This window comes from Pristiophorus japonicus, chromosome 9, assembly GCF_044704955.1.
Source record: "Pristiophorus japonicus isolate sPriJap1 chromosome 9, sPriJap1.hap1, whole genome shotgun sequence".
Lineage (NCBI taxonomy): Eukaryota > Metazoa > Chordata > Chondrichthyes > Pristiophoridae > Pristiophorus > Pristiophorus japonicus.
The window spans coordinates 151113225-151131302 of NC_091985.1; the positions used below are offsets into that span (position 1 = coordinate 151113225).

Below are 18078 nucleotides of genomic sequence, written 5' to 3' on the forward strand. Positions count from 1 at the left end.
TCCTCCCCGCCCCTCCCTCTTTTCCCCCTGCCTCTCCCTCTCACCCAGTGCCCTCGCCTCTCCACCCCGTCCCCCCCTTGCCCACTCGCTCTCACCCCACCCCTCACCATCTTATCAAACCTGCCCCTCCTCCTCACTTCCCCCTTTCCCACGCCTGCCCCCGCCACAGGCCAACAGCCCCTCCCTGTCTCTGTCCCTCCCTCTCCCTTCCTGTGGCTGGTTGGCTCTGTTTCCTGGGAGGCCTGAGAACCCTCCCCTGCCGACCTGCTCCCCCGCTGGACAAAGTGCCTCACTGCCGGCTGATCGACATGGGGAGCATCTCACCGGATGCCTGCCGAGCCTCTGTGAGCAGTCGGCAAGACGGGGAGTCGTATGACTGGTTTGCCACACGCTCCCTCACTCCCCGCCCCCACACCCAGGAGCACCAACCCAGGGGCAAGGCTCTTGGCCAAAGGCAGCAGCCCCCTCACCCTTTTCCTGCTCTGTGTACGTGCCTCAGTACCGCACACCCACCGGGGAGTGAGCGGAAAACTCAGCACAGGCCGGGAATGAAGCCTGGACTTTTCCTGCTGTGTGTGTGTGTCTGGGCCTCAGTCCCACAGGCCTAGGATGAAGCCTGGGCCTTTCCTGCTGTGTGTGCGTGTGTGTTTGGGGTTCAGTCCCACAGGGCCGGAATGAAGCCTGGGCCTTTCCTGATGTGTGTGTGTGTGTGTGTGTGTGTGTGTGTGTGTATGCGCGCGCGTGTGTCTGGGGCTCAGTCCCACAGGCCCAGAATGAAGCCTGGGCCTCTCCTGCTCTGGGCGGCTAGCTGCAAGACACAGGGTTCCGCTAGGGATGACCGCGTATCGCTGCTTGTAAGCGGGATAAAAAACGGTCACCGGAATGGAGACAGACCGATGGTCACAAAAGTGGATACTGAAGGTAGTGAATTGATCTGACACGTACAATGGTCCAGATTAAAAGGGCTTATCAGTATTAGGAGGTTCTGAGGAATTGGGAGTTCCTCTGTATTCCGGTAGGGATTGTACTATTGATCGATTATGTAAAACTCGCTTATGTATGTAAAGCACGCTCATGCACTCACTTACATTGGGTCAAGAAGAGGGAGGCAGCAATAGCTGATTATTAATGAACCATATGTGGGATTAACCTTAGTAGACATATGGAAGCGTACATATTCAGTACAGTACCAGGACACAAATGTTTGAGATCATCGATTAAAGCAGCATGGGAACAGAATGGTATTGACTGGTAGTTTTGACTAGAGTTCTCGGGAGAGGGATAAGGAGGCACCACTCTGGGAAGCAAGGTTACTTCACACGTCACGAGGAACTGAGACAAAGTTGACACTACTGTAATAACACAATCCGGGAGAGTGACGTGTGATGGGAGATGGACAGGTGGGGGAGAGCCACTCAGAGCCAGTCTGATAAAGGTGGACAAATCAATGTAACTTCGCTGATAGCTGTGTGTTATAGGAGGGTTGCACACCTTGAAAACCGTATAACTGTCATTACAAACTGTTGTTCTGGGAAGTGTTCATCGGAACCCTTCCCCTGCATGCCTGAATAAAAACCGGTTAAACTGAGGTTTAGTTTGAGTGATTCCGTGGTCGCTATACTGCCGGGCTATAACCCATTCCTTATATCAGGGAGTCCACCTTGAGGAAGTCTTCCTTTTACCCCAACACCGTTTGTGCTCACCAACCCCACTCTCCTGCCCCAGCACAACACTTGCTGCCCCCAGCCCTCACCGCTCCCTCAGCTGCCCCTCAAGGCTCTGGAGGTGGGACAGGGCTCGGAGTCCGTTGAAGGCGATGGGTAGGCCCGATCGTCCCTGCAACCAGACCGACACCTCATCCGACAGCATCGCCGCCGTCTCCACACCTGTGGGGGTCAAAGCAAAGACAGGACGGTCAGGGACTAAACATTCACCCCTCCCAGGAGTGTGTGACGGGACAGTGTAAAGGGAGCTTTATTCTGTATCTAATCCCCTGTACCTGCCCTGGGGGTGTTTGATGGGACAGTGTAGAGGGAGCTTTACTCTGTATCTAATCCCCTGTACCTGCCCTGGGGGTGTTTGATGGGACAGTGTAAAGGGAGCTTTACTCTGTATCTAATCCGTGCTGTACCTGCCCTGGGAGTGTTTGATGGACAGTGTAGAGGGAGCTTTACTCTGTATCTAACCCCTGTACCTGCCCTGGGAATGTTTGATGGGACAATGTAGAGGGAGCTTTACTCTGTATCTAACCCCTGTACCTGCCTGGGAATGTTTGATGGAACAGTGTAGAGGGAGCTTTACTCTGTATCTAACCCCGTGTCGTGGGAGTGTTTGAATGGACAATGTAGAGGGAGCTTTACTCTGTATCTAATCCCCTGTACCTGCCCTGGGGGTGTTTGATGGGACAGTGTAAAGGGAGCTTTACTCTGTATCTAATCCGTGCTGTACCTGCCTGGGAGTGTTTGATGGAACAGTGTAGAGGGAGCTTTACTCTGTATCTAACCCCTGTACCTGCTCTGGGGGTGTTTGATGGGACAGTGTAAAGGGAGCTTTACTCTGCATCTAATCCGTGCTGTACCTGCCCTGGGAGTGTTTGATGGACAGTGTAGAGGGAGCTTTACTCTGTATCTAACCCCTGTACCTGCCCTGGGAATGTTTGATGGGACAGTGTAGAGGGAGCTTTACTCTGTATCTAACCCCATGCAGTACCTGCCCTGGGAGTGTTTGATGGACAGTGTAGAGGGAGCTTTACTCTGTATCTAACCCCTGTACCTGCCCTGGGAATGTTTGATGGGACAATGTAGAGGGAGCTTTACTCTGTATCTAACCCCTGTACCTGCCTGGGAATGTTTGATGGGACAGTGTAGAGGGAGCTTTACTCTGTATCTAACCCCGTGTCGTGGGAGTGTTTGAATGGACAATGTAGAGGGAGCTTTACTCTGTATCTAACCCCTGTACCTGCCCTGGGAGTGTTTGATGGAACAGTGTAGAGGGAGCTTTACTCTGTACCTAACCCGTGCTGTACCGGCCCTGGGAGTGCGTGATGGAACAGTGTAGAGGGAGCTTTACTCTGTATTTAACCCGTGCTGTACCGGCCCTGGGAGTGTTTGATGGAACAGTGTGAGGGAGCATTACTCTGTATTTAACCCGTGCTGTACCGGCCCTGGGAGTGTTTGATGGAACAATGTAGAGGGAGCTTTACTCTGTATTTAACCCGTGCTGTACCGGCCCTGGGAGTGTTTGATGGAAAAATGTAGAGGGAGCTTTACTCTGTATCTAACCCTGTACTGTACCGGCCCTGGGAGTGTTTGATGGAACAATGTAGAGGGAGCTTTACTCTGTATCTAACCCTGTACTGTACCGGCCCTGGGAGTGTTTGATGGAACAATGTAGAGGGAGCTTTACTCTGTATTTAACCCGTGCTGTACCGGCCCTGGGAGTGTTTGATGGAACAATGTAGAGGGAGCTTTACTCTGTATTTAACCCGTGCTGTACCGGCCCTGGAAGTGTTTGATGGAAAAATGTAGAGGGAGCTTTACTCTGTATCTAACCCTGTACTGTACCGGCCCTGGGAGTGTTTGATGGAACAATGTAGAGGGAGCTTTACTCTGTATCTAACCCGTGCTGTACTGGCCCTGGGAGTGTGTGATGGAACAGTGTAGAGGGAGCTTTACTCTGTATTTAACCCGTGCTGTACCGGCCCTGGGAGTGTTTGATGGAACAATGTAGAGGGAGCTTTACTCTGTATCTAACCCTGTACTGTACTGGCCCTGGGAGTGTTTGATGGAACAATGTAGAGGGAGCTTTACTCTGTATCTAACCCGTGCTGTACTGGCCCTGGGAGTGTTTGATGGAACAATGTAGAGGGAGCTTTACTCTGTATCTAACCCTGTACTGTACCGGCCCTGGGAGTGTTTGATGGAACAATGTAGAGGGAGCTTTACTCTGTATCTAACCCGTGCTGTACTGGTCCTGGGAGTGTTTGATGGAACAATGTAGAGGGAGCTTTACTCTGTATCTAACCCTGTACTGTACCGGCCCTGGGAGTGTTTGATGGAACAATGTAGAGGGAGCTTTACTCTGTATCTAACCCGTGCTGTACTGGTCCTGGGAGTGTGTGATGGGGACGGTGCGGACGGGAGTTCACTCACCCCGATCAGCGGAGGTCTCGGTGCATCCACGCTGGTGGAGGAGGAGGGTGAAGGCATGGGCTAGCATCAGCTCCTTGAGGTGTTCCTGCTGCGCACGTCGGACCAGCCCCACCAGCAAATCGGCGTTGTGGGCCGTGCTCTTGGAGTACAGCATGTTGGCATGGCCCAGCGCCCACATGTTGCGGCGATGTTGGAGAAGACGCAGGTAGCGGTGGGCCATCAAGGCCACGAAGAGCAGCATGACCAGCAGAAAGTCCACCCGCAAGCTGTAGAGGCCCAGAACGGTCAAGTTGGCAAAGAGGGCTGAGCCTCCCGCCAGCAGGGTGAAGTAGAGGAAGGTACGATCAATGACGGACACGTGCATATCCACTTTGGGCAGGAGGTGCTCCAGGCTCTCCAGCGGAATGTCCTTGAACGACTTCAGGATCAGACGCCCGGCAAGCGTCCGAGCTGCCACGATCACCCGCTTGCAGTAACGTCTGTGGACGGGCGGGGCGGGGGAAGGGAGGAGGGGGTGGAAAGGAAGAAAGATTTGCATTGAGACACCTTCTTGATCGCCACCTCAGTTCGACGCCAAGTATCGGCACCTTGGTCACATTAAACATGGCCGCTCTTGACCACATTAAACGTGGTTGCCCTTGACCACATTAAACATGGCTGTTCTTGACCACAGTAAACATGGCTGCCCATGCCCACATTAAACATGGGCCATCCCGTCACTTGCGCACATTAAACATGCCCACCCATGCCCACATTAAACATGGCCAACTCCGCCCATGCGCACATTAAACATGGCCGCACTCGACCAAATTAAACATGGCCGCCCATGCCCATATTAAACATGGCTCAGCCCACCCCTTGACCACATTAAATATGGCTCATCCCGCCCATGACCACATTAAATATGGCCGCCCATGCCCACATTAAACATGGCTGCCCATGCCCACATTAAACATGGGCGCCCATGCCCACATTAAACCTGGCCTCCCTTCCAACATTAAACATGGCCATCTTGCCCATTCCAAAGATGGCTCTACCTGCCCACAATAAACATGGCCACCCTTGCCCATTCCAAAGATGGCTCTCCCTGCCCACATTAAACATGGTCACGCTACTGACATTAATCATGGGGCCTCCCCCCCACATTAAACATGGCCTACCCATGCCCACATTAACCTCAGCCACTCATTGTGCACTGATTTCACTGTAAAACAAATGCTGAGTATTTGTTCATTCTCCCATTCAAATAGGGGGATTGGGCGGGAAGGTGGAGTTGAGGTGAAAGATCAGCCATGATCTTACTGAATGGCGGAGCAGGCTCGAGGGGTCGAACGGCCTACTCCTGCTCCTAGTTCTTAGGTTCATGATTTTGAACATCTCCATCAAACCTCCCCTTAACCTTCTCTGCTCCAAGGGGAACCACCCCAGCTTCTCCATGTCACTGAAGTCCCTCATCCCTGGAACCATTGCAGTAAATCTCCTCTGCACCCTCTCCAACGCCTTGATATCCTTCCTAAAGTGCGGTACCCAGAATTGGACACAATACCCCAGCAGAGGCCTAACCGATGTTTTACAAAGGTTTAGCATAACCCCCTTGCTTTTGTACTCTATGCCTCTATTTATAAAGCCCAGGATCCCGTATGAATTTTTTAATGGGCTTCTCAACTTGTTCTGCCACAGTATGTCTGCTCATTTCACCAGTCACAAGAAGCATAAGAAATTGGAGCAGGAGTAGGCCATGCAGCCCCTCTGGCCTGCTCCGCCATTCAAAACGATCATGGCTGATCCGATCATGGACTCAGCTCCACTTCCCTGTCCGCCCCCTTATTCCCTTATCGGTTAAGAAACTGTCTATCTCTGCCTTAAATTTATTCAATGTCCCAGCTTCCACAGCTCTCTGAGTCAGTGATTTCCACAGATTTACAACCCTCAGAGAAGAAATTCCTCCTTATCTCAGTTTTAAATGGGTGGCCCCTTATTCTGAGACTATGTTCCCTAGTTTTAGTTTCCCCTATGAGTGGAAATATCCTCTCTGCATCCACCTTATTGAGCCCCCTTATAATCTTATACGTTTCGATAAGATCACCTCTCATTCTTCTGAATTCCAATGTGTACAGGCCCAAGCTAGTTAACCTTTCCTCATAAGTCAACCCCCTCATCTCCGGAATTAACCTAGTGAACCTTCTCTGAACAGCCTCCAAAGCAAGTATACCCTTTTGTAAATATGGAAACCAGAACTGTACATAATACTCCAGCTGTGGGCTCACCAATACCCTGTATAACTGTAGCAAGACTTCCCTGCTTTTATACTCCATCCCCTTTGTAATAAAGGCCAAGATTCCATTGGCCTTCCTAATTACTTGCTGTACCTGCATGCTAACCATAAACGCCCGCTGAGATCTTGTGCTACCACCCCTCTCCAGTCCCTCCAGCACCGCCTCCCCCGCCGGGAGGTCAACCTTACCGGTCCATCGGAGCCTTCACCTTGCGCGGGAAGAACAATCGCTTGGACTGCATGTGCTTCTTCATCTCCCTTGGTGGCGCTCCCACTCTCACGCCAAGCGCCCAGAACCTCATGTACTCATAACTCTCCACGTCAACTTTCACCTGGGGGGAGAGGGAGAGGGCAGATTGGGGTCAGCTTAGCTGGCTGGGGTGGGGTAGGGCAAAATCGGAGGCAGCCCAAGTTGTTCCATCCGAGCATCTGCCTATGGAAGCCTTGCTAGGGCGCTGAAATCATAAGAACATAAGAAATAGGAGCAGAAGTCGGCCATTCGGTCCCTAGAGCCTGCTCCGCCATTTAATAAGATCATGGCTGATCTGATCATGGACTCAGCTCCACTTCCCCGCCCACTCCCCATAACCCCTTATTCCCTTATCGCTCAAACATCTGTCATGGCTGATCCGATCTTGGACTCAGCTCCACTTCCCCGCCCGCTCCCCATAACCTTTGACTCCCTGATCGCTCAAAAATCTGTCTATCTCCACCTTAAATTTATTCAATGACCCAGCCTCCACAGCTCTCTGGGGCAGAGAATTCCACAGATTCACGAGAAGAAATTCCTCCTCATCTCCGTCTTAAAGGGGCGACCTCTTATTCTGAGACTATGCTCCCTAGTTCTAGATTCCCCCACGAGAGGAAACATCCTCTCTGCCTTGTCGAGCCCCCTGAGTATCTTACACGTTTCAATAAGATCACCTCTCATTCTTCTAAACTCCAATGAGTATAGGCTCAACCTGCTCAACCTTTCTGTCATAAGACAATCCCCTCATCTCAGGAATCAATCGAGTGAACCTTCTCTGAACTGCCTCCAATGCAAGTATACCCGCCCTCTTGCATGACTCAGAGACATGGACCATGTACAGTAGACACCTCAAATCGCTGGAGAAATACCACCAACGATGTCTCCGCAAGATGCTGCAAATCCCCTGGGAGGACAGACGCACCAACGTTAGCATCCTCGACCAGGCCAACATCGAAGCACTGACCACACTCGACCAGCTCCATTGGGCAGGCCACATCGTCCGCATGCCAGACACAAGACTCCCAAAGCAAGCGCTGTACTCGGAACTCCTACACGGCAAGCGAGCCCCAGGTGGGCAGAGGAAACGTTTCAAGGACACTCTCAAAGCCTCCTTGATAAAAATGCAACATCCCCACCGACACCTGGGAGTCCCTGGCCAAAGACCACCCTAGGAGGAAGTGAATCGGGAGGGCGCTGAGCACCTCGAGTCTCGTCGCCGAGAGCATGCAGAAAGCAAGTGCAGGCAGCGGAAGGGGCGTGCGGCAAACCAGTTCCACCCATCCTTTCCTTCAACCACTGTCTGTCCCACCTGTGACAGACTGTAATTCTCGTATTGGATTGTTCAGTCAGCTAAGAACTCATTTTGAAAGTGGAAGCAAGTTTTCCTCGGTTCCGAGGGACTGCCTATGTTGATCCCACCCTTAAATGCGGAGACCAAAACTGCACACAGTACTCCAGGTGTGTCCTCACCAATACCCTGTATAACTGTACCAAGACTTCCCTGCTTTTATACTTCATCCCATTTGCAATAAAGGCCAACATTCCATTTGCTTTCCTGATTATTTGCTCTACCTGCATACTAACTTGTGTGTTTCATGCACAAGGACCCCCGGGTCCCTCTGCACCGCAGCATTTTGTAATCTCTCCCCACTTAAATAATCATTTTCTTTTTTTTTCATAGAATCATAGAATGGTACGGGGTGGGCGGAGGCCATTCGGCCCATCATACCTGTGCCGTCTCTTTAAAGGAACTATCCATTTAATCCCACTCCCCCTGCTCTTTCCACAAAGCCCTGCAAATCTCTTGTTCAAGTCCATATCCAATTCCCTTTTGAGAGTTACTATTGACTGCAATGGGACTAAATTTCAGGCGGTGCGTATAAGGGTCAGCCAATCCGATACCTCCCGAATTTAGAGACCAATTTCCAGGCCAAAGAGCCTGCTGATGGATTTGGACAGGTTAGGTAGCTGGTCAATAAGGTGGCAATTTCCTCTGCCCACCTGGGGCTCGCTTGCCGTGTATGAGTTCAGAATAGAGCGCTTGCTTTGGGAGCCTCATGTCGGGCATGCGGACGATGTGCCCCCCGCCAACGGAGCTGGTCGAGTGTGGTCAGTGCTTCAATGCAGGGGATGTTGGCCTGGTCGAGGACGCTAATGTTGGTGCATCTGTCCTCCCAGAGGATTTTCAGGATCTTGCAGAGACATCATTGGTGGTATTTCTCTAGCGATTTCAGGTGTCTGCTGTGCATGGTCCACGTCTCTGAACCATACAGGAGGGCAGGTATCACCACAGCCCTGTAGACCGTGAGCTTGGTGCCAGATTTGAGTGCCTAGTCTTCGAACACGCTCTTCCTCAGGCGGCCGAAGCCTGCGCTGGCGCACTGGGGGTAGTGTTGGACCTCGTTGTCGATGTCTGCCCTTGCTCCCGAGGACACCTTCAAAGCCTCCTTGATAAAGTGCAACATCCCCACTGATACCTGGGAATCCCTGGCCCAAGACCACCCTAAGTGGAGGAAGAGCATCTGGGAGGGCGCTAAGCACCTCGAGTCTCGTCGCCAAGATCATGCAGAAAGCAAGCGCAGGCAGCGGAAGGAGCATGTGGCAAACCAAACTCCCCATCCAGCCTTTCCTCCAACCATTGTCTGTCCCACCTGTGACAGAGACTGTAATTCCTGCATTGGACTGTACAGTCACCTGAGAACTCACTTTTAGAGTGGAAGCAAGTCTTCCTCGATTTTGAAGGACTGCCTATGATGATGATATGATGGCAGACAGAGTATAATGTGGGGAAAAGTGAGGTTATTCACTTTGGTAGGAAAAACAGAAAGTGATTCAATGTTGGTGTACAGAGGGACCTGGGTGTCCTTATACATGATGCACAGAAAGTTAACATGCAGGTACAACAAGCAATTAGGAATGCAAATGGAATGTTGGCCTTTATTTCAAGGGGGTTAGAATCATAGACATTTACAGCAGGGAAGGAGGCCATTTTGGCCCATCATGTCTGCGCCGGCTGACCAAGAGCCATCCCGGCCTAAACCCACTTTCCCGCTCTTGGTCCATAGCCCTGTCGGTTATGGCACTTCAAGGTGCACATCCAAATGTGGTGAGGGTTTCTGCCTCTACCACCCTTTCAGACAGTGAGTTCCAGACCATCCTCTGTGTGAAGAAATTTCCTCTCAAATCCTTCTACCCTTCTAAACCTTCTACCAATTACTTTAAATCTATGCCCCCTGGTTGTTGACCCCTCTGCCAAGGGAAACAAATTTTTCCGATCCACTCTATCCAGGCCCCTCAGAATTTTATACACCTCAATAAAGTCTCCCCTCAGCCTCCTCTGTTCCAAAGAAAACAACCCCAGCCTATCCAATCTTTCCTCATCGCTAAAATTCTCCAGTCCAGGCAACATCCTGGTAAATTTCCTCTGCACCCTCTCTAGTGCAACATCTTGGTAAATTTCCTCTGTACCCTCTCCAGTCCAGGCCCTGTGGGTTCATCAGCAGCAGAATTGAATTCCACCACAATCTGTAACTTCATGGCCCAATATATCCCTCACTCAAAGTTGAAGCATTTGCAACCATCTTCAGCCAGAAGTGGATGATCCATATCGGCCTCCTCCTGAGGTCTCCACCATCACAGAAGCCAGTCTTCAGCCAATTCGATTCACGCCACGTGATATCAAGAAACGGCTGAGCGCACTGGATGCAGCAAGGGCTATGGGCCCTGACAATATCGTGCTGAAGACTTGTGCTCCAGAACTAGCCATGCCTCTAGCCAAGCTGTTCCAGTAAAGCTACAACACTGGCATCTTCCCGACAATGTGGAAAACTGCCCAGATATGTCCTGTCTACAAAAAGCAGGACAAATCCAATCTGGCCAATTACCGCCCCATTAGTCTACTCTCAATCATCAGGAAGGTGTCGTAGACAGTGCTATCAAGCGGCACTTACTCACCAATAACCTGCTCACTAATGCCCAGTTTGGGTTCTGCCAGGACCACTCGGCTCCAGACCTCATTACAGCCTTGGTCCAAACATGGACAAAAGAGCTGAATTCCAGAGGTGAGGTGAGAGTGACTGCCCTTGACATCAAGGCAGCATTTGACCGAGTGTGGCATCAAGGAGCCCTAGTAAAACTGAAGTCAATGGGAATCGGGGAGAAAACTCTCCATTGGCTGGAGTCATACCAAGCACAAAGGAAGATGGTTGTGGTGGTTGGAGGTCAATCATTCCAACCCCAGGACATCACTGAGGAGTTCCTCAGGGCAGTGTCCTAGGCCCAACCATCTTCAGTTGCTTCATCCTTCCCTCCATCATAAGGTCAAAAGTCGGGATGTTTGCTGATGACTGCACAATGTTTAGTTCCATCCGCAACTCCTCAGATAATGAAGCTGTCCGTGCCCGCATGCAGCAAGACCTGGACGACATTAAGGCTTGGGCTGATAACTAGCAAGTAATATTCATGCCACACAAGTGCCAGGCAATGACCATCTCCAACAAGCGAGAGTCTAACCAGCTCCCCTTGACATTCAACAGTATTACCATCACCGAATCTCACATCCTGGGAGTCACCATTGACCAGAAACTTAACTGGACCAGCCACATAAATACTGTGGCAACAAGAGTGGATTAGTGTATTCTGCAGCGAGTGACTCACCTCCTGACTCCCCAAAGTCTTTCCACCATCTACAAGGCACAAGTCAGGAGTGTGATGGAACACTCTCCAATGGCCTGGATGAGTTGCAGCTTCAACAACACTCGAGAAGCTCAACACCATCCAGGACAAAGCAGCCCGCTTGATCGGCACGCTACCCACCACCTTCAACACTCACTCCCTCCACCACCGGCGCACCGTGGCTGCAGTGTGCACCTTCTACAGGATGCACTGCAGCAGCTCGCCAAGGCTTCTTCCGCAGTATCTTCCAAACCCGCGACATCTACCGCCTAGAAGGACAAGGGCAGCAGGCGCATGGGAACACCACCACCTCCACGTTCCACCTCCGAGTCTCACATACCATTCCAACTTGGAAAGATATCGTTGCTGGGTCAAAATCCTGGAACTCCCTCCCTAACAGCACTGTGGGAGCACCTTCACCACACGGGACCACAGTGGTTCAAGAAGGCGGCTCACCACCACCTTCTCAAGGGGCAATTAGGAATGGGCAACAAATACCGGCCTTGCCAGCAACACACACATCCCATGAAAATCTTGACTCGATTTATGGCTCCAACAATTTTAATGAGGACGAACAAATTTTGCGTACAGTCTAGACGATTTTCCCCTGGCGTTAATTCGCCATTTTTAGTCTGACGATATCGAATTTCAAGCCTAGAACTGGGGGGGGGGGCATAGTCTCAGGATAAGGGGTTGGCCATTTAGGACTGAGAGGGGAAATTTCTTCATTTAAAGGGTTGTGAATCTTTGGAATTTTTTACTCCAGAGGGCTGTGGAGGCTCAGTCGTTGAGGATATTCAAGGATGAGATCGATAGATTTATGGACTCGAGGGGAATCGAGGGATATGGGGATCGGGTGGGAAAGTGTTGAGGTCAAAGATCAGCCATGATCTTATTGCATGGCGGAGCAGGTTCGAGGGGCCGAATGGCCGACTCCTGCTCCTAATTCGTATGTTCTTATCAAACACTCCCAGGTCAGGTACACACGGGGTTAGATACAGAGTAAAGTTCCCTCTACACTGTCCCATCAAACACTCCCGGGGCAGGTACAGCATGGGGCCAGTTACAGAGTAAAGCTCCCTCTACACTGTCTCATCAAACACTCCCAGGGCAGGTACAGAACAGGGTTAGATACAGAAAAGCTCCCTCTACACTGTCCCATCAAACACTCCTGCCCCTAATTCATGTTGTACTTGAGCTTATCCAGTTCTAGATGGTGAGGAGAGGAGCTTCAAGCGGAGGTGTTCGGGACCTACCTGGGATTTAAAGAACGGGTCCCGTTGCGAGATGGCGTACTGGATAATTTCGGATGACAGCTCGTTGAAATTGGCCTGCTGCAAGACTTCGCACAGGTTCTCGAGGAGAACCTTCTCCTGGTCCAATCTATTCGGCTCCATCAGGCTAATATCGGGCAGTGTGTCACGATCGGGATTGATGGGCTCGTACAGTGCCTGCAATTTATCAGGAAAAACAGCATGCATCAGTGCCCTGGTAACACCTCCCAAACCCGCGACCTCAACCGCCTAGAAGGACAAGGGCAGCAGGCGCATGGGAACACCACCACCTCCACGTTCCCCTCCAAGTGACACACCATCCTGACTTGGAAATATATCGCCATTCCTTCATCGTTGCTGGGTCAAAATCCTGGAACTCCCTCCCTAACATCATCATAGGCAGTCCCTCGGAATCGAGGAAGACTTGCTTCCACTCTTAAAATGAGTCCTTAGATGACTGAACAGTCCAATACGAGAACCACAGTCTCTGTCACAGGTGGGACAGATAGTTGTTGAGGGAAGGGGAGGGTGGGACAGGTTTGTCGCACGTTCTTTCCGCTACCTGCGCTTGATTTCTGCATGCTCTCGGCGATGAGATGCGAGGTGCTCAGCGCCCTCCCGGATGCGTTTCCTCCACTTAGGGTGGTCTTTGGTCAGGGACTCCCAAGTGTCAGTGGGGATGTTGCACTCTCTCAGGGAGGCTTTGAGGGTGTCCTTGAAACGTTTCCGCTGCCCACCTTTGGCTCGTTTGCCGTGAAGGAGTTCCAAGTATAGTGCTTGCTTTGGGAGTCTCGTGTCTGGCATGCGGACAATGTGGCCTGCCTAGCGGAGCTGGTCGAGTGTGGTCAGTGCTTCAATGCTGGGAATGTTGTCCTCGTCGAGGGCGCTAATATTGGTGCGTCTGTCCTCCCAGGGGATTTGCAGGATCTTGCGGAGACATCGTTGGTGATATTTATCCAGCGACTTGAGGTGTCTACTGTATATGGTCCACATCTCTGAGCCATATAGGAGGGCGGGTAAACATAGAAAATAGGTGCAGGAGTAGGCCATTCGGCCCTTCGAACCTGCACCACCACAACAGCCCTGTAGACCATGAGCTTGGTGGCAGATTTGAGGGCCTGGTTTTCGAACCAGGCGGCCAAAGGCTGCACTGAAAGCGGAGTTGAATCTCGTCGTCAATGTCTGCTCGTGTTGATGAGGCTCCCGAGGTATGGAAAATGGTCCCTCCCTAACAGCACTGTGGGAGCACCTTGACCACACGGACTGCAATGGTTCAAGAAGGTGGCTCACCACCACCTTCTCAAGGGGGCGATTAGGGATGGCCAGCGATGTCCACATCCCAGGTACGAATATGAAAAAAAGGTTTGCATTCATTTTCTTCTCTGCTCCCTCTATGCCTTCCGCGCAATCTCTCTGCGCTGACAAAGGGGCAATATTAAGGGAGCGCCGCACTGTCGGAGGGGCGGTACTGATGGAGTGCTGCACTGTTGGAGGGGCGGGATTGAGGGAGTGCCGTACTGCGCTGTCGGAGGGGCGTAGCTGCGGGAGCGCCGTACTGTCGGAGGGGCAGTACTGAGGGAGCGCTGCACTGTCGGAGGTGCCGTCTTTCGGATGAGACGTCAAACCGAGGCCCCGCCTGCCCTCTCAGTTGGACGTAAAGGATCCCAAGGCCACTATTTCAAAGAAGGGCAGGGGAGTTATCCCCGGTGTCCTGGGGCCGATATTTATCCCTCAATCAACATCTCAAAAAAACAGATTATTCAGTCATTATCACGCTGCTGTTTGTGGGAGCTTGCTTTACACAAATTCGCTGCCACGTTTCCCACATTACAACAGTGACTACACTCCAAAAAGTACTTAATTGGCTGTAAGGCACTTTGAGACTTCCGGTAATCATGAAAGGCGCTATAAACATCCAAGTCTTTCTGCACTGTCGGAGGGGCAGTACTGAGGGAGCTCCGTACTGCGCTGTCAGAGGGACAGTACTGAGGGAGCGCTGTACTGCGCTGTCGGAGGGGCAGTACTACGGGAGCGCCGCACTGTCAGAGGGGCAGTACTCAGCGAGTGCCGCACTGTCAGAGGGGCAGTACTGCGCGAGCGCCGCACTGTCAGAGGGGCAGTACTCAGCGAGTGCCGCACTGTCAGAGGGGCAGTACTACGGGAGCGCCGCACTGTCGGAGGGGCAGTACTCAGCGAGTGCCGCACTGTCAGAGGGGTCAGTACTGAGGGAGCGCCGCAATGTCGGAGGGGCAGTACTGAGGGAGCGCCACACTGTCGGAGGGGCAGTACTGAGGGAGCGCCACACTGTCGGAGGTGCCGTCTTTCGGATGAGACGTTAAACCGAGGCCCCGTCTACTCTATCAGGTGGATGTAAAAGATCCCACGGCCACGATCTCGAAGAAGAGCAGGGGGGGGGGGGGGGGGGAGTTCTCCCTGGTGTCCTGGAGCCAATATTTATCCCTCAATCAACATAACAAAAAAACAGATGATCGGGGTCATTATCACGCTACTGCTTGAGGGAGCATGCTGTGCGCAAATTGGCTGTCACGTTTCCCACGTTACAACAGTGACTGCATTGACAGTGGCGCGGCCCTGGACAATGTGGACCATTTCCAATACCTCAGGAGCCTCTTATCAACAAGAGCAGACATTGACGACGAGATTCAACACCGCCTCCAGTGCACCAGTGCAGCCTTCGGCCACCTGAGGAAAGGGCAAAGGGTGTTAAAAAAACAAGCCTGAAGGCTTTGTGTCTTAATGCAAGGAGTATCCGCAATAAAGTGGATGAATTAACTGTGCAAATAGATGTTAACAAATATGATGTGATTGGGATTACGGAGACGTGGCTCCAGGATGATCAGGGCTGGGAACTCAACATCCAGGGGTATTCAACATTCAGGAAAGATAGAATAAAAGGAAAAGGAGGTGGGGTAGCATTGCTGGTTAAGGAGCAAATTAAGGCAATAGTTCGGAAGGACATTAGCTTGGATGATGTGGAATCTATATGGGTAGAGCTGCAGAATACCAAAGGGCAAAAAACGTTAGTGGGAGTTGTGTACAGATCTCCAAACAGTAGTAGTGATGTTGGGGAGGGCATCAAACATGAAATTAGGGGTGCGTGCAATAAAGGTGCAGCAGTTATAATGGGTGACTTTAATATGCACATAGATTGGATTAAGCAAACTGGAAGCAATACGGTGGAGGAGGATTTCCTGGAGTGCATAAGGGACGGTTTTTTAGACCAATATGTCGAGGAACCAACTAGGGGGGAGGCCATCTTAGACTGGGTGTTGTGTAATGAGAGAGGATTAATTAGCAATCTCGTTGTGCGAGGCCCCTTGGGGAAGAGTGACCATAATATGGTGGAATTCTGCATTAGGATGGAGAATGAAACAGTTAATTCAGAGACCATGGTCCAGAACTTAAAGAAGGGTAACTTTGAAGGTATGAGGCGTGAATTGGCTAGGATAGATTGGCGAATGATACTGAAGGGGTTGACTGTGGATGGGCAATGGCAGACATTTAGAGACCGCATGGATGAACTACAACAATTGTACATTCCTGTCTGGCATAAAAATAAAAAAGGGAAGGTGGCTCAACCGTGGCTATCAAGGGAAATCAGGGATAGTATTAAAGCCAAGGACGTGGCATACAAATTGGCCAGAAATAGCAGCGAACCTGGGGACTGGGAGAAATTTAGAACTCAGCAGAGGAGGACAAAGGGTTTGATTAGGGCAGGGAAAATGGAGTACGAGAAGAAGCTTGCAGGGAACATTAAGACAGATTGCAAAAGTTTCTATAGATATGTAAAGAGAAAAAGGTTAGTAAAGACAAACGTAGGTCCCCTGCAGTCAGAATCAGGGGAAGTCATAATGGGGAACAAAGAAATGGCGGACCAATTGAACAAGTACTTTGGTTCGGTATTCACTGAGGAGGACACAAACAACCTTCCGGATATAAAAGGGGTCGGAGGGTCTAGTAAGGAGGAGGAACTGAGGGAAATCCTTATTAGTCGGGAAATTGTGTTGGGGAAATTGATGGGATTGAAGGCCGATAAATCCCCAGGGCCTGATGGACTGCATCCCAGAGTACTTAAGGAGGTGGCCTTGCAAATAGTGGATGCATTGACAGTCATTTTCCAACATTCCATTGACTCTGGATCAGTTCCTATGGAGTGGAGGGTAGCCAATGTAACCCCACTTTTTAAAAAAGGAGGGAGAGAGAAAACAGGGAATTATAGACCGGTCAGCCTGACATCGGTAGTGGGTAAAATGATGGAATCAATTATTAAGGATGTCAGAGCAGTGCATTTGGAAAGAGGTAATATGATAGGTCGAAGTCAGCATGGATTTGTGAAAGGGAAATCATGCTTGACAAATCTTCTGGAATTTTTTGAGGATGTTTCCAGTAGCGTGGACAAGGGAGAACCAGTTGATGTGGTATATTTGGACTTTCAGAAGGCTTTCGACAAGGTCCCACACAAGAGATTAATGTGCAAAGTTAAAGCACATGGGATTGGGGGTAGTGTGCTGACATGGATTGAGAACTGGTTGTCAGACAGGAAGCAAAGAGTAGGAGTAAATGGGGACTTTTCAGAATGGCAGGCAGTGACTAGTGGGGTACCGCAAGTTTCTGTGCTGGGGCCCCAGCTGTTTACACTGTACATTAATGATTTAGACGAGGGGATTAAATGTAGTATCTCCAAATTTGCGGATGATACTAAGTTGGGTGGCAGTGTGAGCTGCGAGGAGGATGCTATGAGGCTGCAGAGCGACTTGGATAGGTTAGGTGAGTGGGCAAATGCATGGCAGATGAAGTATAATGTGGATAAATGTGAGGTTATCCACTTTGGTGGTAAAAACAGAGAGACAGACTATTATCTGAATGGTGACAGATTAGGAAAAGGGGAGGTGCAAAGAGACCTGGGTGTCATGGTACATCAGTCATTGAAGGTTGGCATGCAGGTACAGCAGGCGGTTAAGAAAGCAAATGGCATGTTGGCCTTCATATCGAGGGGATTTGAGTATAGGGGCAGGGAGGTGTTGCTACAATTGTACAGGGCCTTGGTGAGGCCACACCTGGAGTATTGTGTACAGTTTTGGTCTCCTAACCTGAGGAAGGACATTCTTGCTATTGAGGGAGTGCAGCGAAGGTTCACCAGACTGATTCCCGGGATGGCGGGACTGACCTATCAAGAAAGACTGGATCAACTGGGCTTGTATTCACTGGAGTTCAGAAGAATGAGAGGGGACCTCATAGAAACGTTTAAAATTCTGATGGGGTTAGACAGGTTAGATGCAGGAAGAATGTTCCCAATGTTGGGGAAGTCCAGAACCAGGGGACACAGTCTAAGGATAAGGGGGAAGCCATTTAGGACCGAGATGAGGAGGAATTTCTTCACCCAGAGAGTGGTGAACCTGTGGAATTCTCTACCACAGAAAGTTGTTGAGGCCA

At 50.8% G+C, this 18078-nt stretch overlaps 1 protein-coding gene across 1 annotated transcript in view; it reads right to left on the reverse strand.

The window, feature by feature from the left end:
- Positions 1-209: 209 nt before the first annotated feature.
- Positions 210-18078, reverse strand: part of LOC139273936 (transmembrane protein 143-like) — a 31320-nt gene continuing 13451 nt past the window's right edge. Inside the window, exons 4-7 of the mRNA XM_070891007.1 lie at positions 12607-12801; positions 6616-6758; positions 4152-4630; positions 210-1886 (exon numbers count right to left, since the gene is read on the reverse strand). Of these exons, the coding sequence (XP_070747108.1) occupies positions 1750-1886; positions 4152-4630; positions 6616-6758; positions 12607-12801 (954 nt within the window). The 3' untranslated portion in view covers positions 210-1749. The remainder of the gene's footprint in view (positions 1887-4151; positions 4631-6615; positions 6759-12606; positions 12802-18078) is intronic.